General features: G+C 41.7%; 2 protein-coding genes across 4 annotated transcripts; one reads left to right on the plus strand and one right to left on the minus strand.

Annotated features, from left to right (window-relative positions):
- Positions 1 to 292: 292 nt before the first annotated feature.
- LOC118230220 (pre-mRNA-processing factor 39-like) lies at positions 293 to 10794 on the minus strand. Of its 3 annotated transcripts, XM_035423035.1 has the most exons (15): positions 10637 to 10794; positions 8373 to 9445; positions 8064 to 8339; positions 7669 to 7794; positions 7102 to 7220; positions 6175 to 6342; positions 5389 to 5554; positions 4768 to 4875; positions 4163 to 4327; positions 3674 to 3800; positions 2925 to 3193; positions 2453 to 2637; positions 2237 to 2311; positions 1061 to 1184; positions 293 to 786 (listed from the first exon to the last, which is right to left on the minus strand). In XM_035423035.1, the coding sequence occupies exons 1-15, from the start codon at positions 10647 to 10649 to the stop codon at positions 727 to 729; spliced, it is 3054 nt and encodes a 1017-aa protein (XP_035278926.1). In that variant the 5' UTR covers positions 10650 to 10794; the 3' UTR covers positions 293 to 726. The 3 variants fall into 3 exon arrangements, with proteins under 3 accessions (XP_035278926.1, XP_035278925.1, XP_035278924.1); XM_035423034.1 differs by having other exon boundaries at positions 1061 to 1181; positions 8064 to 9445; XM_035423033.1 differs by having other exon boundaries at positions 8064 to 9445.
- Positions 10795 to 13632: 2838 nt separating this feature from the next.
- On the plus strand, positions 13633 to 18162 carry LOC118228764 (protein kinase C delta type-like). The gene is made up of 7 exons (XM_035420171.1): positions 13633 to 13709; positions 14286 to 14459; positions 14769 to 14860; positions 15334 to 15396; positions 15536 to 15671; positions 17195 to 17383; positions 17914 to 18162. Exons 2-7 carry the CDS (start codon positions 14289 to 14291, stop codon positions 18064 to 18066), a joined length of 804 nt encoding a protein of 267 aa, XP_035276062.1. The 5' UTR covers positions 13633 to 13709; positions 14286 to 14288; the 3' UTR covers positions 18067 to 18162.
- The last annotated feature ends 3387 nt before the right edge of the window (positions 18163 to 21549 follow it).

A 21549-nucleotide genomic window follows, 5' to 3' on the forward strand; every position in this document is an offset into this window, starting at 1 on the left:
ACTTTCAGGAAGTAGTTCAAAACTTCAAAAGGTGATGGGTAGATCTCCCAAGTAATGTTCTTGAAAACTCAGGATGTCTTTTCTTGCACTCCTCAAATTATTTAAAACTTGTGTACACTGCATTATTGATAGACATTTGCTATACTTTAGTATTAACCAGTTGAATTTACTGCTACTAAAATTCAGGCTCAAGCCGTCCTGGAATCCGTTTCTAGTAATAAAGAACCCAACCAAAGCAAATCACTAAATGTAGCCATTATGAACAAAGTTCCAAATAATTACAAAGAAAAAGTATATTCATTATCCATTTATTATGAAATTAAAGTGAAAACGAAAGTATTATCTTCATTTCATCCATTCATAGAGGGGAAAAATACTCTGGGATCTTTAGCTCACATTAAGGAAAGCCAGGAGAAAACAAAACCAGCTTAAAAATAAGATAAGTTCTGGACCCACACAAATATAAACCTGTGCTAAACACAAATTCCCAGACCATTACAACCAAATTAAATGACACAATTTAGCTCTTTGTAAAGGTATAATGGATGGGGGAGAGGAAAAATATATATATATTCATACATTTATAGCACACATGGCCATAAATCATTAGCGACCAGCTTCCTTGCAGGGACTGAGACCTAATGAAGAGAAAAGAAAATCTTGGGAGGGCCCAAGGGCTTCCTTGAAGGTTAAAAAGCAGACGGATCATCAGGAGAGAGACCAGCATCACGTAGGGGGAGGAGGGTAGTACTGTCCATAGCCCCATGGATTCTGGTAGTTGTATTGCTGAAAAGCAGGGGGGTAACAGAACAGAAATGTCAATGATTAGCCTTTCTGCTGAAATGCTTCAGTAAATATCAAGCTGAGTAAAAATTGATCTAAGTCACCCGCAAGGCAATTAACAAGAATAAATAAAATGAAAAATAAAGAGTGCAAAGTTTCTACAATATCAGTGTGCCAGGAGTAATTCGTTATTTTAAAAATGTGTTTAAGAAACTGTGGAACTGTATGGCGATGCCGCACTCCTTTGACACTGTGCGTTTTGGCCGGCATTGCTCACCTGGTACCAGTTGTAGTTGTAGTTGTATGCAGAGTGGTTGGGCTGCATATCCGGCATCATTTGACCTGTGGCCATGGAGGGGTCCTCTGTGCGCGCCTTCTTCTGCTCTGGCTCTTGCGAACTGCAAGGGGGCAGAAACAGGCAAGCGACTGTAGTTAAAGGCTTCTATGGCTACAAAGTGTAGTTTCGAATTTAAAATCTAATATTCTGCAGTGCATGCATCATGGTGATGATTTCTACCATGGTACACTCAAGTTTGCCAAAAAAAATAAATACACTTTCAATAATAAATTTTACCATTTTACACTAGCGACATTACAAGAGAGTATTCTAATGTTAACCATGACAAATACTTCTTTTAACCTTTTAACTCCAGCCAGACATAAAAATGAGATCAATGACAGTAAAGGCATTTTAATCCTTGCTAAAATGAGTTGACCCCAGGACCACAAAAATTAAAGGCCCCATTACACAAAGCAATTTAAACACCACTTTCATTGCTTGTAATCAAACCCCCTCTAGGATGCTTCATGTAACTACTGCAATCTGTATGCAATGCACTTGCAACACATTGCAGAATAGAAAGCCCTCCTACGTCAAGCAACTGATTTCATGCAGTATCAAATCAGTACAGATACGACTCCCAACAGCAAGATTTCAGATGCTGGGCAAGGAACTTTTCGCAGTGTCAGGATAAAAGTGAAACAATACCAGAAGATGAAAGATGCAGAGTTCAGTCAAACCACAGAACAAATTAACACTGGAGGAAGATCCTGAGAGCAACAAGTTTACTTATGCAATTATTTACATTGTGTCAATTAAAATTTTAGGTAGGACGGTAGATGGGAAATCTAGTCATAGAGAGAAAGGTAGATGTATTTTTGCTTCTGCGCCATTAGTGCCATGCTTGATACAGTGCCATGAAAAAGTATTTTAAAATACTTTATAAAAACGACAGCTGTCAACCTGGATGATGATGACAAAGAATTGAATCCTCTCATTTCAGAGCACTGATCAAACCCCACTCTGCAATTTACTGATGTTTTCCAAGTCTTTTCAGTAATATTTAGCCTTTTTTATTGCATTCAAATTGCTTTGTGCAACATAGCCCCAAGAGACCTGGAAAGGTGACGGTCAAAACGAGCGAATTACGCAACGGTGGAATATTGGCCTTACCCATTTTCAGCCTTCCGCTTTGTGGATTCGTGCGCCTCTGAAATCTTCTGATGTTCTTCATAGGCAGACACCAGCCTGAGAGAGGGAGGAACAGTTGAAGGAAATTAGGTCCTCAGAAAATCAGTAGGTTATCTTCTTCAAGCCTGCAAATGTCTCCTAGCGTGTGTGTGTGTGTGTGTGTGTGTGTGTGTGTGGGAGCGGGTTATGAGGACTTACGTGTTGATATCGGAGCCAAAGTCTTCGAGAAACTCGACTTTGCGCTGTGAGAAGGCGAGGCGAGACTCGAGTGGCAGGGGGCTGTTAAGGGCCCGGTCAAAGCAGGACAGGATCTGCTTTTCATTCTGTTTCACATCACCGCTGTACTCCAGCTCCAGCAGGTTCAGGTAGAGCTTGGGGCTCATCTGGGGAGGGGGGGGGGGGGGGAATAAAAACAACAAATTAACACCCTATGCCTCTCATACATAAATTAAACGTCACCACCTCTTCACATTCCCAAAGCAACAACAGGTCAAAAAACAAGGAGGATGAACCAACTGGATGAAATCAAGGCAACAATCACTTCAACTACAGTAAAAGAACGCGACAAGGCATTTATGATTGAAACCTTGCCTGTGGACCTACACAGGTTAGCCATGTCATTTGGGCATCTGCCAAAGAGCTCAAGGAGGGTGGAATCTGCCCGATGTACCTTGTCCTTCTCGATGGCCTCCAGTAGCACTTTCTTAGCCTTCTCCAAGCTCCGCTGCACCTTGAGCAGCTGGCGAGCCAGCTTGATTGAGTAGAACGACAACTCGCCCACGTTCTTCCCGTTCCTGATGGCGTCCTGCAGCAGGGACTCCGCCTCCTCCATGTTGCCATGTCGACGTTCCAGGCTGACCCGGCGCAGCCGCACCATGGCCAGGCCTGGAACTGCCTCTTCTAGGCCCTTGAGGATCCCACGGGCCTCTTCGATGTTCCCTGAAAAACAGTCACAGTTATTGGGCATCGTGACAACTGCACATTCCATTTTTAAATATATGAATTGGCGTCCACTAAATCACAGTCCTTGCTTGTTATTATTCTTCCTAAAAACAGCATGCCATTCAAATAACTGATCTCTCTATTTATGCGGAAGGTACTTTGAGGTTGTGGAAAAGCTTATCCTGTTTTAGAACACTAATTTCATTGAAATGACATTCTGAAGGGTAATTTATGTACTTTTCACTGGACGCCATCTGCTAGATAACCGCATTGTCTTACAACTGCATTACAATTTAGGAGAAAATAAAAACTAACCTATGGTGGTGACTGATTCAAACAACATAGTACTACATTCCCCATGGCCCACCTTGACACAAAATGGCAGCCGCCATGGTGCCGAATTAGTACAGTTTACCCAGTCTACCTTCCAGCAGGTGTGACTGGTCTAAAGGAACTGCAAAACTAAAAACAACTCACCCTGTTGCTCCTCGAACCCGGCCCACAGCAGGTGAAGGGTTGGCTTCTTCGGCAGGTGAATCGTACAGGCCTTCTTGTACACATGTCTCACACCCTCAATGCTGTAGTTTTCCAAGTACTTTGCATACTTCAGACAGAGAAAGAGAGAGAGAGAGAGAGAGGTGGGAGAAAGGAAAACAAAAAGACATCACTAAGATTTCCTTCCCTGGCACTGGCCAGTAAATCCATTGACAAGAACATTAAAATGTCTTTTAAACCCATCAGCACCTTCATCGAACCATAAAGATTAGTTTCTGTAAGGTAGGACGAAGAGATGCAACGCAGTTGGCAAATTCTGCAGTCAAATCTGCTGGCAAGCAGGCCATCTCCTAATACAACAGACAGTCACATATCAACATGACAGGTAAACAGTGTAGAACTTAAGTGAGGAGTTGATATTGTTGAAGGGGGCTACAGAGGTAGGGCGGGGGAACGAGGACGCCCAGTTACCTTGATCCAGAACTCCTCGTAGAGGGCACAGGCAATCAGGCATCGCTCAAACAGCACCACCACCCTCTCCGGGGTCCCATTCTCAATCTCAAAGTCCAGGTACTCCTTCCAGTTGCTCAACTGGGTCTTCTCCAGGGCCTTCACGTGGAAGTAAGGCCGTTTTATCTGGAGATGTGACAGATGAAAAACTGGTTTAAGAATGAATGCATTTGACAAAAACATAACTTGCCAAAAAAGGACAGATTCCAGGGAAATTTAGAGAGGTATTTTTTTTTTATTGGCTGGCATTTCCTTGGTTTCCCCTGGAACTTCTCCAGACTACCAGTTGCATCACAAATAATACATTCTGGTGCCCTACAGAATGACATTTCTTTTGGTGACGTAGGAATGATATTTCATTTTGGTGCTCTAGGGTACTTTCCACTTTTCATTGAAAGGTCACAATGTACACTTCAGAAAAACACAGCAAGCAGGTTATATGGGTTAAAGCTTGAGAGATGGATTTCAAGCAAGGAATGCCCAATTACATGCCCGCTCCAGGTGGGCAGTACGCTCCAGAAGGGCAATATGCTCCAGAAAAGTCACGGTCAGGCGGCTGCACTCACCCCTTCTTCAAAGGTCCAGCGCTTGCTGACCTCGTGCTCGTTGTGATTGAACACTTCCTGGCGTGCCTCTATGACCCTGTGCCGCATGTTCTCAATCTCAGTCACACGCTGAAGGGAAAACAAACAAAAACTGACTGACACCATTAAATAAAGTACAAGGCTCTAAAACAGAATCAAATAACTTTTTTTAAAGAACTACATCCCCCAAAGAACCACACGACTGACATACTAGCTCTCAGTGCAGCAGGGTGCAGTTTGAATCATGAGTGCACTAGTGCCTACTGTAGTGGGAAGCCCCACAGGACAAAGCCTCACCCAGGGACAGAGGGTCTGCCAGCAGCCCCTGCCTCGTCACAATAGTTACCCTTCTGGTCAAAGGAACAGGACCGGTTATGACCAGTCAATGGTTGGACAGAAATGCGTTTCCTCTGCACATTCAAGGCTGGCTCTAACATGCCACACGCAGTTAAAAAGCTATCTGAGGAAGCCCAGTGTTGGCGCAGGAAGAGGAAATGTGGCTGGATCTATCAGCTGGCAGAAGAGCCTGTAGAGGAGCCAGCCACTGCTGGGACACGTAGGAGAGGGACCACAGGAACAGGTAAGGCATGGCTTTGGCAGTACCTTGGCTGGGTCTGCAAGATCCTCTGTGCCAGATGGCAGGTCGTCAGTGGGCGTGGCCTCCTCCCCACTGAGCCCACCTGCATTGGCCAACTCAGCCCGCAGCTGGAGGAACTCCTCCTCAGAAAGGAATTGCTTAGGCAGGTTGTTCTGCACGTGCTCCCTGAACCTAAGTCAAGAAAAGAGAAAACCACACATTCATACTGACCCAGAGGAAAGTGAGAGCAATCATTCCCGTAGAGTAGATTGGGGTTAAGGTACACCAAGTTGCATGTGAGAAAATAACTTTCTGTACAATACACTTCCATAGACATGCACGCCAGACATTATATTCTGAACCAGTTACATGCAAAGATATTACAGTATTTTAATTCCACAGCTGAACAACTATTTAAAAAAATAGCCTGTCTGAAAGCCTGTCATCCTGGAAAGAAGGATGACTTGCAGAATTATAAAAATATGTTTTGCCAGTTAATACATAGTTCATATTGACCATGGCATCATCAAAAACTCATCACCTGTGTTTATCATTTAAAGCCCTCAACTCGTCTATAACAAGTGTGAATCATTTTGTAGGTGACCAAAACACCTGGTCACAGCCTTAGTGAACACAGCACTTGACAGAGAAGATTCTTCTACAGGGGAAGGATATAGTTTCTGGGGAAACTAGGAAATTCTGAAGGTTAGATTACCTAAATATCATTTATTATTTACTACCAGTATTCCAGTGATGGGTTTAAAAAGATTTTCCCAGCACCAGGGCTTCCTGCTGCCAACCTGGGGCCTCACCTCTGGAAGTGGTGGCTGTAGAGCTGGGTGGGGATGCCCAGGATGCGGTCGTAGATGGCGGTGACAAGGGCCAGGTTCCCCAGCTCCGCCTCCCAGTTAATGTAGGACTCCCAGAGCCGGTCAGAGCGGAAGTCCGTGCCGGCCGCCAGGACCGCGTGCTCGTACGCCCTGCCGGACCGAAAACCATCGCGGTGTGAACGGGGTGGCCTGCCGCGGTCGCTAAAACTCCAACGCAACAAGCTTACTCCATGCACCCCGAATACCCCACACATCCCTGACCTCATCCACCAAGCTGATGTCTGTCCTATCCATAGCCAATATGGGGACCTCAGACGTCAATACTTTTCCTTTTATTCTGACCTCTCCCGAGGCCAAACAGACAAAGATATCCCACTGACCACCTTGAAAGAAACAAGAGGGGTGAGGAAGCCTTGCTGAGACTAGGTCCTTTAAGCGACACTAAAATATATATATATAAATTTATTTAAAATTTTTTCTTTTTTAATTTGAGCAATCTGAGTTATTACAGGTTGGGATCATGACACCTGTCTGAGCAAACGGCAGAGCATCAGTCCGGTGCCTTCGCTTCAGGTACTTTCTGCCTCCGAAACCAGATCCAGGGCCAGCTGTCTGTGGTTAAATCAGTGCCAAGTTATCATAATTACGAATACAGATATTGTACAAATGTTTTTGGACGACGTGTTTTGAAAAGAACAGTGACCAACTGGGACTTAGACTTGACATCAATTTTAACCCACACAGCTTACCTACCCACAATTTCAAACAAAAACCATTTAAGGGAATTGATTCTGGTATGGGATCAGTCACTGAGGGCAAAGAGTACCGACCGGCTAGCCCTTGCATGGCCGTAGACGGCGTAAGAGAAAACGGTTTGTTTAAAGAACGGAGGAGGTGAGCATCACTCACGCTCGAATGCGACTCTCGGTGCTGCTGTCGCCGGGGTCTGCAGTCTCCCGTAGGAAGCTGATGAAATGGAGCCACAAGTCCACGCTGAGGGGAATGGCCTGCAGCCCACACCGGTACACCTGGGGAAGCAGGGCATGAAGGGAGGCTCTAACTCACACCAGCAGAAACAAATGCAGGAAAGACCAACTAGCAGTTGTTACTACTTATTTTTTAGAGATGACTACAAGAGACTTATAACTCTTTGGGCTTTAAATGACAGAATCTAATAAAAACTTGTCCATTACTCTCAAGATTTAAAAAAAAAAAAAAAATGTATTTAACATTGAATTCAATTGCATAAGTACGCAATAGCTCCCTACATTGTCATTTAATAAGGATAAAACATACAATATTGCTTACACTGCTTGATTTCACAACTCAACAAGCCTACTTCAACCATTTTTATTTTGTTACTAGGAAACAAGATTATTAGAAAACAAGGGGACCTTTTGTTTGGCTGCCTCAACTGGGTCTCCTGTACATCCGCTGGTAAAGAATCCACACCCCACCCCTATGTTCCCAGTTTACCTCATCAGCCATCTGAGTGCTGTCCAGCCTCTTCTCCATGTCTGCATACTTCTTCCAGTATCCATAGCAGTAAGGGTATCGGGCGAAGAAGGCGTTGAAGGCTTTCTGGGCAGCCCCTATGTGATTCTGAGAGAGGAAAATGATGCTAATTGCTAGTAGGTGCAATAAATAGCTGGCCGACCAATGGCTGGTCAGACCTGCAACAGTTCTAACTCCAACATGTTAGGCTCACAGAAACTTCAGGAAAGGGCTCCAATAACCCAATAAACCAACCCTAACACCTTGCTATTATGAATGACTTCAAATCGCACAACTTGTGTTCAGAGGAGGAAATGGGAGTGTCACAGGTCTAAGCTGGCATAAGTCGAATGTGCTCAGTTTTCAAGCCGCCTCACCTCTTGCTCCACATACTGCAGCAGGTACGTCCATGCTGTGAAGTCCTCTGGGTTTTCCTCCACCACTTTGTAGTATTTCTCAAACTCTGGAGGGAAGGGGGCCTCCAAGACAGGGGCAGGATCCTCCTCCACGCCATCCTTTGATGTGTCCTCCAGCTCCATGTTGGTTGGGCTTCCAGGCCCCGGAGAATCTACTAGTTGTGCTGAAACTTGTACCGATGTTTCCAAGCACTCCTCTGGATCCTTTTCGATGTGTTCCGTTTGCTCCAACTGATCCTGCTGTAATGGATCTGAATGGTACACCTGAACCTGCCTTAAAGGTTCTGAAAGGCCCCCCTGGTCCTTTGGTAAGGGTTCCAGCTGCTCCTCCTGGTCAAACTCTGCAGGGAAGGGGGCCTCCAAGACAGTGGCAGGATCCTCCTCTACGCCATCCTTTGATGCGTCCTCTAGCTCCATGTTGGTTGGGCTTCCAGGCCCCGGAGAATCTACTAGTTGGGCTGAAACTTGTTCCGACATGTCCAAGCACTCCTCTGGATCCTTTTCGATGTGTTCTGATTGCTCCAACTGATCCTGCTGTAATGGGTCTGAATGGTACACCTGACCCTGCCTTAAAGGTTCTGAAAGGCCCCCCTGGTCTTTTGGTAAGGGTTCCAGCTGCTCCTCCTGGTCCTGTTGTAATGGCTCTGAATGGTACACCTGATCATGGCTTAAAGGTTCTGGAAGGCCCACCAGGTCTTCCATTTGATCTTTTGGGAAGGGTTCCACCTGGTCCTCCTGTAATGGCTCATAGTGGCCCATGTCACCGTTCTGTTCTATTTGGTATGGAAAGTCCACATGGTCTTTTTGGATTGGTTCTGATTGGTACATTTCATCCTGTTCTAATGGGTCTGCAAACTCCACTGAATCATCCTGGTCCTGCTGTAATGGCTCAGAGGGGCACATCTCAGTCTCCTGTTCTATTGGGTCAGGAAATTCCACAAGGTCTTTTTGTATTGGTTCTGAATGGTACACCTGATCTTGTTCCAAGGGTTCTGAGAATTGTAACAGATGCTGTTTGAAGGTCTCAGACTGTTCTAGAAGGTCCTGTTCCAAAGGCTGCAGATGCACCACAGGATCTTGAACCAGGGAATCCAACTGCTGCACCCGGTCATGTTGTTCTGACTGCCGGACCTGGTCCCGCCCTTGGCCCAACAATGCCTCAACGGTTTCAGGCAGGGGACTGGAAGCGGCATCAGAGCCCTGGATCAGAACTGGGTCCTGGGCAGAGATGAGGGAATCTGACAGGAAGCTGTGCCCAATGGCATCCATGCCTAAGGCGCCAAATGTTCCCGTAGGGTCCACGTCCAGCATGCCTGTTATGGCCACTCCAGAAAAGAGCTGCTCTGAGAATGACAAATGGCAAAAGCGCCTTTAATATCACCATTCCCATACACACAGCCTCACCTGCCCCACTATTTTATACAATATTCTGAAGATGCTATTCAAATTATTATTTTTTATTTTTATTTTAACAGATGAATCTCCTTGGGAAGGTATTGGTTATATATTACACTGATGAATTGACAATCTATGACAAATCCACATTCCATCTCCCAGCACACCTAGAAAATGCAAGGTACTTCCCAGATACACTCCCAAGTTCCATGCCTCTTTCCAATGACTTGATGGGTAATATGCACAATGTTTTATCTTCAGGGGTATTTCAAAAAACATGGTTTAATGTTCTTTAGACAAATAAAATGGACAATATTTAGTGGCACGGCAAAAATGGGACAGGTTCCGTTCACCAATTTCCAAGATACATGGTCAATTCTCCATGGGAATTTAAGTGCCGAATAAGTACTAACTGTGGACTTCCTCAGCACCTAGAGAAACTCGCACGATCTCCAATTTAAACCGAAACTTCACTATTACGTGTTCAGTCAGGAAAGCCTGGAAACAGCTACCCAGTTAGCAACACGGAATACAACTGGAACAAAACAAAATGTTCTAATTATCACTCGTCACACACCACTTCGCTAACGGATACATACATACGCGATCACGAAGTAAACTGGACTTCAACTTATTCGACAGTACTAATATTAGGATACCTATTATTTTGCAAAAATATAATTGAGTCATGTAGCGTCAAACAGCGGAGGTTTAGCTAGATAGTTAAGTAAACTAAATGATAACAACAAAAAAACTATCGAGCAGCCTCGCTTGTTATTTGATATGCAAGCGTGGGTTACTATATCGGTGTGGTTAAACACATTAATCACAACAGACTGTGAAGACATGTAGCTAGGTAGCAAGCTAGCTACCCGACACTATAGCTTGACCATAAAAAAACTTAAAAATAACTCGTTTAAGTTCTGATTTTAGAATTCCAATAAGTATAGTTCTGCAAAAAGCTTCCCATTTCCGTCCAACGCCAGACAACCAGCTACCACAATTAACGTTAGCTAACTAGCTGAAAGCATGCTATGGGCCTAACGTCGTTATCTAACAAGAAAAACCCTCATAACTAGCTACCTTGAAATCACAGCGAAATAAATATTTCTTTCTATCCTACAAGAGACAGCACCTACCAGATTCCTCCATGAAGACGTGTTTTGACCGGAGAATATTCTAGCAAGCAAGTTATCTTTTCGATTAGCCAATGTGCGTATCCACGGTACGATGTGATCATTCTCCACACCAACAACCTCGCCTTGTAGAAGGACAAACGTATGATACGCATGCGTAATACATTTACACGCGCGGTCTGTCTTCGAGGGGCGGGGTGCACCAATGACGGCATGGTGTCAGCGGCAGGTCCAATCGACAGTTCAGTGGGCAGGCTTACCGCCCAAAAAACTAGATTGATGCTTCATGTTTTATTGGCCCTCAGGTGTAAAATATTTAAGTGAATTAGAGAATTCAAAGGAGTACACGTTGGATTTACATTTTAAACTCACTTTCTGGGTTTTTTTTTCATGTTGTTTAAGTTGTAATGCGTTTTAGAATGGCCAAGACAGTTTTTGCGCACAATAAAGGTTGTTTCAGATTTTTACGGAACACTGCTGGTTTTATACTGGCTAACATAGGGACATTCACAGCACAGCATCCCTTTAAAGATTTAGACAATTCTGTGATTAGGACATGAAAACTTGCACAATAAGTAATTTGACCTATTACGCTCATTTTCGGACTGCTCACTTTGAAAGACATGAGAAATCAAGTTCAGTTGCCACAGATCCTCCTCCTTTGGGTCTCAATATGGTGTCACTGTTTTTTTAAATTATTATTTATGAGCATTTGTGTGTGTGTATGTGTTTGCATGCTTGTGTGTGTGTGTATGCATATGTGTTTTAGGAACATTTAAAGAGACATCCATAATGTTCATGATCTGGATGTGCATTTCATTTATTTTATATACAGAGCTAGATTTGATCTCTGAAACGGCAATGTTTCTCCATGAAACAACCTCTTAAATTTGTTATCTTGGTCCATATATTTAAAGGATATACATCTGGCAAGACAAAGTGTACCCACTCAAACAATAGTATTGTTCCATCACATGAGCTTGGAACTTGCAGTTTTTACTGTGACATCATCCCAGAATATTTCATAGTGTATAAATGTGGGTGCATAGCGCACGTCCAATAACTGCTTTATGCAGTTCTCCAAACCTGTTTACACCATGATATCCTGACAACAAACTCAAAATGAATTTTTTCACACAGTCTGAGGTCAGTGATTTTAAGTTTGGTTCGCTGTTTTTTGGAGTTTGCATGACACAGGTGTAGGTACATGATCAAAACCTTGACACACACTTATCATGCTATTCATCAAAAATCAATGATCAGCATTTCAGATTCTTGCTTTTCTGTAAACACATCATAAAAAGTCAACAATGTGTTTGATTTAAATAATGTTTGTGTTAAGGCTAAAATATTAACCAACAAAACAATCCCATTCCATGACAGTTATTGCATACAACCATTCTAATACATTTATTACTGAAGTAACTAAAGCAATAAGCTATTCAAAGTAATACATTGCACATTTTTCACTTGTCTATGATGGACCTGTACATCGCCATTTTATTTGCCTTGCCTAATTTTTAAGTTGGAAATAGTCAGCTGCAGAATTTGTGGCAGTTCAAATATTACATGGCTAGAAATGACAAATTCTAAGAATGGATTGGGCAAAATATGAGCCTATTTTTATTTATTTATTTATTTATTTATTTATTTATTTATTTATTTATTTATTTATTTATTTATTTGTTTGTTTGTTTGTTTGTTTGTTTGTTTGTTTGTTTCGTACTGAGTTGAAGCTCCTTGCAATTTTTGTTTCTTTATGCCTTGGTAAATGAGGCGTTTGAGTTCCTTCCTAGTTTGTTTGAGGACTTACTTTTTGGTCTTTCTCTCTCCTCCCCCCCAGGCTTCAGAGTCTCTACTTAAAAGGGTATATATCACCACATACAGGGATGATTTTGGAACCCCGCATTTAAACCAGATGCAGGCTGGACAAAGAAAAAAGAAGACACTGCTACACCCTTTTCCAGAGAAGAGGGACATGCCACCTTTTAAAGAAAAGATAGTGACATCACCCCGCCCTGTTCGGGACGCAGGGGGAGCATCACCCTGCCCTATTCGAAGGAAGGGTGTACCATCTCGCCCTGTACAGGTGAAGAAGGTGCCCCCATTCCCTGTTAAGGAGAAGGTGACATCACCCCACCCTGTTAGAAAGATTGCACCAACCTGCCCAGGTCAAAAGTTGGCATCACCCAATCCTTGTCGAAAAGTGGTACCACCCCAGCCCGTTGAAAAGGAGAGAATCACACCACCCCACCCTGTTCGAAAAGTGGCACTACCCAATCATATTCCAAAGGTGGCACCACCTCAACCTGCTCAGGAGAAGAGGGTGCCAATCCCATGCCCTGTTCAAAAGGTGACACCACGATCCCCTAGCACAAATGAAATGGCAGCTGAAGTTCAACTTTACCTAGTGAATGAGGCAGCCCAGATCCAGTATAACCTGCATGAAAAGTCAGCCCAGATCCAACTTAACTTGGAAGAAAAGGCAGCCCAGATCCAGCTTAATATGGAAAAGAAGGAGGCAGAGATCCAGTGTAATCTGGAAAAGATGGCAGCCCAGATCCAAATTAATCTGGACAGGAAAGAAGCAGAGATCCAATGTAATCTGGAGAATAGAGCAGCCCAGATAAAACTTGATCTGGAAGAAAAGGCAGCACAGATCCAGTGTAACCTGGAAAGAAAGGAGGCCCAGATCCAAATTAATATGGAGGAAATGATAGCCCAGATCCAACTTAATATGGAAGAAAACGCAGCCCAGACCCAGCTTGACCTGGAAAACAAGGGGGCTCAGATCCAATTTAATCTGGAGGAGATGGTAGCCCAGATCCAATTTAACTTGCAGCAGATAGCAGCTCAGATACGATTCGATCTAGAGGAGCTGGAAGTTCTGATCCAACCTAACCCTGAGGAAATACAGAGAGTAGAAGAAACTGCTCCAAGTATCCAACCTGACTTGGTGTTGAATGGCACTCTGCTGCATCATGAACTGAAAGAAAAGGTCGAAAAAGTCTCCTCTGGTCCCTCCCCTGAGTGCTTTTTTTTCCATAAAGTGCTGGGCAAAGGAGCCTTTGGAAAGGTAGGGTGGGGTCACCTTCTAGTGCACCTGCATGTCAGTTCTATGAACACACTTCCCATTTTGCTCTCTTTACAATGTGAATGTTAATGTTGTTTGTGTGGTGACATAAAGTAGTAGTAGCATGGTTCCAAACAATTAAATATCATTAAACACGTAATTAGAACCATATTGCTTTACTCTGCCCCCACCCCTTTCCTGCTACCTTGTAAAAATATTTTTATTGAGCATTTTAATTGTGATCACATACATGCATACTAAATATCTAAATGTATTAATTGATATGACTATAACTAACTATAACTATAATTATGAACATAGGAACAACATACAATGGCTGATTCAACAACTAATGATGGGAAAAGAAAATACTCACGCTAATCTAACAGTTCAAAAATGAAAAGGAGGGGGAGATAAAGGAGGAATATCTATTCTACCTGTTCTCCTTTCTCACTTCCTTGTTACTTTTTTATCCCCTGCTACTCACCTCCTTGCCTCCTAAAATCTATCCTGTCCTCACTCCCCTCTTTTTCCTTCTCCTTTGCTCATCTCCTCTCTTCTCTTTCTCCTATCACTCAGGTCATGCTGGCAGAGCTGAAAGAGAGTGGGAAGTACTTTGCTGTCAAAGCCCTGAAGAAGGAGCACATCCTGGCAAACAACCATGTTGAATGCACCAAGGTGGAGAAGAGGGTGTTGGCCCTAGCTGCAGAGAACCCCTTCCTCACCCACCTCCACTCAACATTCCAAACAAAGGTGAATAACCAAAATCCTCACTAAAACTGTACTTCACCTTTCAGACTAAAGTAATGCCCTTTCCTCTCACACACCTGTACTCCACCTTCCTGGCCAAGGTAATGTGCCTTGTCCTCACGCAGCAGTACTCTACTTTCCTCACCAATGTAATGGCTCTCTCCTTCACACACCTATACTCCACCTTCCAGACCAAGGTAATGTCTCACCCCATCACACACCTGTATTCCATCTTTCAGACAAAATGAATACCTATCAGACAGATGTGTATCCAGGCAATTAATGACAGGACAGTGATATTTGTGTCCTTAGGATTGCCTTTTCTTTGTTATGGAGTATGTGAATGGGAGAGACCTCTACTTCCATATCGTGGTGATGGGGCACTTTGATCTACAAAGCACACAGTGAGTAAATGGGCCCCTTACTACAATCCCACCATCTTCTCCATTGATTATCAGTTGCGTCTGTTTTCCATAGTGATTTTTCCAGCTGTTTGTCAAGTCTTGTAATAGGTGACTTACACTCGATGAAAGATTTAATTTGCATCTGCAATGTACCACAGCATAGGAGGGTTTCAGACAGCAAGGTACCCTCAATAAAGACATTTGACTTTAAAGTCTCAGTGAAGTTGGAAAAATATGTGATATATTTTGACCAAAGGCATCACATTATGCATGATTACATTTTTCATTTTTACATTAAATTTGTTTTTTTTTTTAAATAGGGGGTGGGGGGCTGAGGGGTGTGATGGTCAGTACTTCATAAATTAGATAAAGATCCTCTACCCACTGTGGAAGTACTCTGTTACCTGTCTAATATACTTGTCATATTTCTTTCTGGCCTTTCTTTCCTCCTACCCCTTTCTCCTCTTACACAGATTCTATGTTGCAGAGATTATTTGTGGGCTCCAATTTCTTCACACAAATGGAGTCATATACAGGTAAAATCATCATCTTCCCCCATCTACATTCATTCAAGTGTTTATCATTCACATCCTCAATGGTTCTGTTGGAGATTCAGTACTGAAAATGATCATAGGGAGTCATAAATCCACAGGCTTTGATCTTTTCTCTCCTCAGGGATTTGAAGCTGAACAATGTGATGCTGGATGGAGATGGACATATTAAAATTGTGGACTTTGGATTGTGCAAGGACAACATGATTGATGGGAAAGCAATGAGCTTCTGTGGCACTGAGCACTATATTGCACCAGAGGTATGGGGCTCTCTGTAATTATGTCTGAGATTTAGTCGCTGTATGCCTCCAAGTGGTGATGTTGGTGACTCAGGCAGTGGTCCAATCCATTTCAAGACATACCCCCATGAACACTCCCCCACTTTACAATGCAGAAGTTTTTTTTAAAAACTCATTTTGAGTGTGGTCCAATCCTTTAACAACACAAAGAAAATATGTCAAATAAGCCTCTCCACCCTCTATTTTGAGATAGCAGGTCTAGAGAACTGCAGACTTCGGGCAGTGAAATTTATTTGTATTGCCAAATTTTCCGTTAAAAGTTAACCTGTTACCTCCTGGGAAAAACCAGCAACAATTGATAGACTGCTTACAAGAGAAGCTCTATGAAAATAATTTTAAATCATGCAAATGTAAAGTTGAATAAACAAAAATATTATGTTTATTTTGTGATTGGACATATTCACCTTAAAACTGATCTCCAGTTAATAATTTGATGTTTTTTATTAAGGCTGTTTTAAAATGATCATAAAATAAAATGATGCAGCTTGTTTATGATCATAAAATGATCATATACAAGCTACATAATAATCTCGTAGCAGTTAATCTAGTGTAGTTAACAACAAAGCAAAATAGTCACAATAAGCCTATAAGAAATTTTAAGAGAACACAATATGTACCTAACATATTCATATGTCTGCAAAATATTATGAATATGATTCATGTAATGTCAGGTTGGGCCAGGGAAACACCTGTAGGATTATTGCTAATATGAAATGTGGGTTTATTAGCTTGCTGGTTATATATATGAGCTGGTATATGTGGCAGTAATAGGACAATTTATCACTATTAATAGTGATTTAAAAAAAATTATGAATAGCATTACAAATATGTATACCATGTGCAACTAATTGGAGAACAAGGTGTATTAACTAGCATGCTAGTTTATATATGTGGTAGGTATACTTTGCATTATTGTTTCTAATATAATTTTATTTTAAATATTTTAACAAGTATTACTACCACATATAAAATCAGCCTGCTAGTAATATACATGATGTGCACTGATACTGTATGTGGTAGTAAACTGTCATATTATTTATACAACATTATTATATGTAATAATGATACAATTACTGCTGCCACATTTATCAAGCTTTATATTTGCTACAGCCAGTAGGTTACTACATCCATATTACCAAATGTTCATCACAGCAATCATGTTATAAATACTTATTCTCCTGGCCATTGTGACAAGAGTTGTATTGCCACACACATTGGAACAGCTATTTCCATAATTTCTAGCTTTGACTTTGTTTCCAAGTGCGCAGAGCAGTCCAATTTAACAGCAGTCCAGTCTAGTTCCTCTCTTTCTCCTCCTCTTGATGTACAAGTGCGTTCTTTGGTACTGTGTCACATCATACTGAGTGAAGTCCACAAGTGAAGTTTACAAGGACAGAACATTCAATGGATTGAGCAGCAGCCTTAGTCTGTGTGTCACTGTGATGATGTCAGTGAGTGAGCTTTTCTCCCTGTCATGCTCTCAGATCTTCCAGGGAAAGGAGTACTCTTTTCCTGTGGACTGGTGGTCACTTGGGGTCCTTGTCTTTGAAATGTTGACTGGTGATTCCCCCTTTCAAGGGGACAATGAAGATGAGCTCTCCACATCTGTCTGCACAGACACAATTGAGTATCCCAGCTGGCTAAACCAGGAGTCGAAGGACCTGCTTGAGAAGGTCTGTAAATCTACCATCTTGTCTTTCCTTCAAAGACAGTGTGGGACAGATCTACCAGACAGTTTTATCTGTAAAAGCCATTAATTTCATCAATGTGTGAGCCAATTAGCAAGGAGACCATTATGTTGAGATCATGATGTTTCTCCATCAGTCAAATGGGTCTGCTTCAAGCTTATAGAGGGTGAGAGAGAGTGAATGATCAAGCAAATCAGTCCATAAGTGATTTTGTATTAGTCTCGGTTTCTTACATTACAGGTCTTTTAGCTGATGCTCTTATCCAGAGTGACTCACACAGCTTTTTGCACATTATCTATTTATGCCAATGGATATTCATTTAACTTAGTTTATTGGTACATACATTGCTCAAGGGTACAACAGCAGTACCAAACCTGCCAATCCAGTTCTCTATCCATTATACTACACTGCCAACCCCACTTTCACCAAAGGAGCCTGCCTCATGGATCCAGCATCATCAAACTCTTCCAAATTGCATGTCTCAATATCTAGTCCCGTCATGTCTCCCACTACAGCTTCTGGAGAGGGACCCCACTCACAGGCTGGGTGTGGCTGGAGACATCCGGGCTCACCCCTTCTTTGAAGTCATTGACTGGCCTACTCTTGAAAAGAGGGAGATGGAACCCCCCTTCAAACCAAAAATCACGGTAAGATCTTCTGGTCCATAAGTTAATATGTGTCATATTTTTTTTAAACAGGGAGTCAATAGTCCTCACCACACGAACATTAAAGTTGAAATGCTGTGTGGCACACCGTGCTTCAAAAGCGCCAGAAAAATCAGAAAGCAAGAAAGCATGTGACCATGTTTAAGTAAAAGATTTTACTCATGCCTAATTTTTTTTTTTACAGGAGTCACAATCGTGTCTTTAGACTCTCCAGTAAAAATGTTGGTAATTATTTAATGTCATGCCTAACATTTTTACTGGAGAGATATGATTGGTCATTTATTGATTCTATTCTATCTAACGGAATAAGCTGGAGAGCAAATGGGAGTCTTAGGACTGCAGGCTCAGGGTGTGAGCTTCATACACACAGGGCACTCTTTCACTGAGCTGCAATTATACAGGAACAATGAAAGGGTGTGGAACAGCCATGGTGTTCTTTTATGAGACCCCCATTCTTCTGCCTGGTAAAATCTGAAAGAAACCAAACTGGTGAACATCCTTGCTTAAATAAATTTCCCATCCTGAACCAGTTCAACTCTTTCTTGTATTCTTATTCTGGTGTCTGGTCTGCCTGTAACAGGGTGATCCTGAAGAAGACCTATTGGACCTGGAGTTCCTGAGCAAGGTGTCCTTTCTCTCAGACAGGGACACTGGCTCTGTTGTCCCTGATGACCAGTTGGCCTTTGCTGATTTTTCCTTCATTAACCCTAAGTGGGGTGGTTAAATTTAATTACCAAAAGGTCATAAAGTATTGTGACTGATGAATTAAAATAGTGTTAATTCAACTTAAATATACATAGTGTTCTGTTATTGTGAAGAGTTTTGGGGGAAAGTGGTTACTATTACCATGATTAAAAACACTAAAACTTTAGTTTATGGAGAGTTTGTTTTTCAAACATATTTTGTTAACTTTATTTGCATATAAGGCATGCAGTTAATTATGCGAAATTATTCTGGTGGCATATTCTGTCTTGAAAATTTAGGGTAAAGCCACACATCCTCCAACGAGATCTTCGTAACCGCCTCCATTCATTTTTCATGTCCGCAAGGCATGCTGGGATCGCAGGCAATGAAAGGCTAGGTGGCGGAGAGAACCAGAAGGACAGGGAAGATTGTGCGATTACCAGATTTAAGATCAATGTGTAAACTGTCTTCGATTTCAAATTTTATTTCCCCATTTCCAATAGTTCTGTTAAGGAAGACTCATTAATTATTATTATGTGGGAATTTCCTAAATATGCTAGCGATACAGGCTACATTTAATGAACGCTGTTTTAGAAAACACACCCACAAGCGGCGCGAGTGTGATGCCAGACGATCTCGTTGGAGGGTGTGTGGTTTTACCTTTAAATAATCAAATAGGATCTATGTGATTTACTTCCAAAACATTTAAGCAGCGATTTAGTTATCATCACTTTAATGTTTTTTGTTCAGCTCTGCAGAGTGCAGAAAAGCACACAAATGTCCTCCAAAGCATGACTCCCAGGTGCTTCTGTTACTTACTCCACAGTTCAACAGTAATTGTTTTGGAAGTGGAGACTGCACACACCAGTTCAACCACAGGAGATTCTGTTGTATGATGAGAAAACAACAATCCCTTTTAAATCAGCTGAAATGTTGTGGGAAATTATGCATTAGTAATATTGACCCTAGTATGGTAAGGTCTTCACACTAGAAAAGAGTGTGCTTCACAAACTGAGACCCAGTGTTTTAGCCGCCTGGGAGCCCCATATAAGGAAAATAATTTTGTGCACGGATTAAGAGGTTAGCAGGATGTGAACAGCAACACACACTGTATTGTATCTACAGAATGCCACTGTTTCTGGCTGGATCCAAAACTATTATAATGTGAAGATTGTGAACATGGGAAAAATAAGTGTAGAAATGAACTTTATAGTTACAGATCAACCAAAAGGGTACAAAACCAGAAGTCCGTATTATTTATGACTGATGTAAAAGGCAAGCATTAAATGGAAAGGAATCAAACTTTAAATTGAGAAAAATCTAAATACTGTCATAACTTAATACTGTTGCTCAGCATTAAAATGTGAGAAAATAAATGTTTTATATCAAATAAAACAGGCAAGAATCCAAAGATAGTGTGCCACTAAAAAATAATATAATTTAGAAAGCTGACACAGCAAAAAATTATCATTGGCCTTCAATTACAGCTGGATTGATTAAAATTGCATTCAATAATGTGCATTTTGACATCACTTTAAGTTCTGAACACCTAATAACCTCAACTCCCACTGTGTCCCTCTCACAGTATCTCTGAAGTATCACACTCACCTGTGCCACTTGTCTCTGGATAATAACTAATAACTAATCCATCAGATCATACTTTTTGTCTGGCTGGTGCATATTAAGTAGGTTCCTTCTGTCCCTCTGAGTCTGCTTAATATGCATTCTGGAAGCTCCGATACTTGCATTTGAAAATGTAGAGAAGAAATTCAAACACACCAAAGACATAAGAAGCCCTATTGGGCAGAATGGTTGTTGCTGAGAAGACAACACCATGTTCTGACCCTGTGGACTGGCCAGTTTGAGTCTTTCTTGTAACACATGGGACCCACCCCTTCCAGCAAAATAAAGCAGTGAAATGTAATCATACATGTGTGTTGAGAAAATGGGTTTCCACACCTGATTTGTACACCTGATTTTACACCAGAACCAAGAAGGTAAAACAATGAGTGAAATCAGGTGGTGTAGTGCATGGCTGGAGCAAACACCTGTGGCCCGCAGGACCAGGAGTTGAGTAGCGCTGATCTGTGCATTAGCCCAGTGGTTCTCAAACTTCATCCTGGGGTAACACATGAATGCTGGTTTTCGTTCCAACCACAATTGCAATTCCAGAATTTTAGACAAGCTGTTAATATTTCTTAATTATGCTTTTCATTTTTGAGGGCTTATACAACCTCTTAAACCACATAATGTCAGACATATCTACGCATGCCATGAATAATAAAAACCTCTTATTTACATTGTGCTATATTGCAAATGATTACATAAAGAGAGTGAAATATGTTTTAATGTATCAATTTAAAATCAATTAGGTATAATCAATAGGCTCCTAATTGGTGAAACTGTGGACATATGGCCACTGAAACCAACCATTTGGAAGACAATGACAAATTCAAAGACAAATCAAAAGATAACAAGCCAAATCTACATTATTTAATGAAAAAATAAAAAAGGATTTAAACATGTATGTTCATCAATGTAATGAGGAGCCTATTGATTCACCGTTAATTTGATCACATAAAAGTTTCTACCTCTGTGTATGTAATATAGCATGATAATCACACTGTTAACATGGGACCTTTATACTTTGGAGCATGCACAGCTATTTCTGACATAATGTGGCTTAAGACGGTAAGTAATCCCTCTAAACATAAAAAGAACCTCATTAAGAAAAATTAGCAGCCTATTAAAATTCTGGGATTGCAATGGTGTTTGGAACAAAAACCAGCATTCACCGTGGAC

Source organism: Anguilla anguilla, chromosome 6, assembly GCF_013347855.1.
Source record: "Anguilla anguilla isolate fAngAng1 chromosome 6, fAngAng1.pri, whole genome shotgun sequence".
NCBI classification, from domain to species: Eukaryota; Metazoa; Chordata; class Actinopteri; order Anguilliformes; family Anguillidae; genus Anguilla; species Anguilla anguilla.

Coding starts and splice junctions, on each gene's coding strand:
- LOC118230220 (XM_035423033.1), bottom strand. Junction 5,555..6,174: donor TACAGCCACCACTTCCAGAG/GTGAGGCCCCAG, acceptor TTCTTGACTTAG/GTTCAGGGAGCACGTGCAGA. Junction 787..1,060: donor ACAACTACAACTGGTACCAG/GTGAGCAATGCC, acceptor CCTGCTTTTCAG/CAATACAACTACCAGAATCC.
- LOC118228764 (XM_035420171.1), top strand. CDS start 14,289: ATGCTGGCAGAGCTGAAAGAGAGTGGGAAGTACTTTGCTGTCAAAGCC. Junction 14,861..15,333: donor TTTGATCTACAAAGCACACA/GTGAGTAAATGG, acceptor CCTCTTACACAG/ATTCTATGTTGCAGAGATTA. Junction 15,672..17,194: donor AGCACTATATTGCACCAGAG/GTATGGGGCTCT, acceptor TCATGCTCTCAG/ATCTTCCAGGGAAAGGAGTA.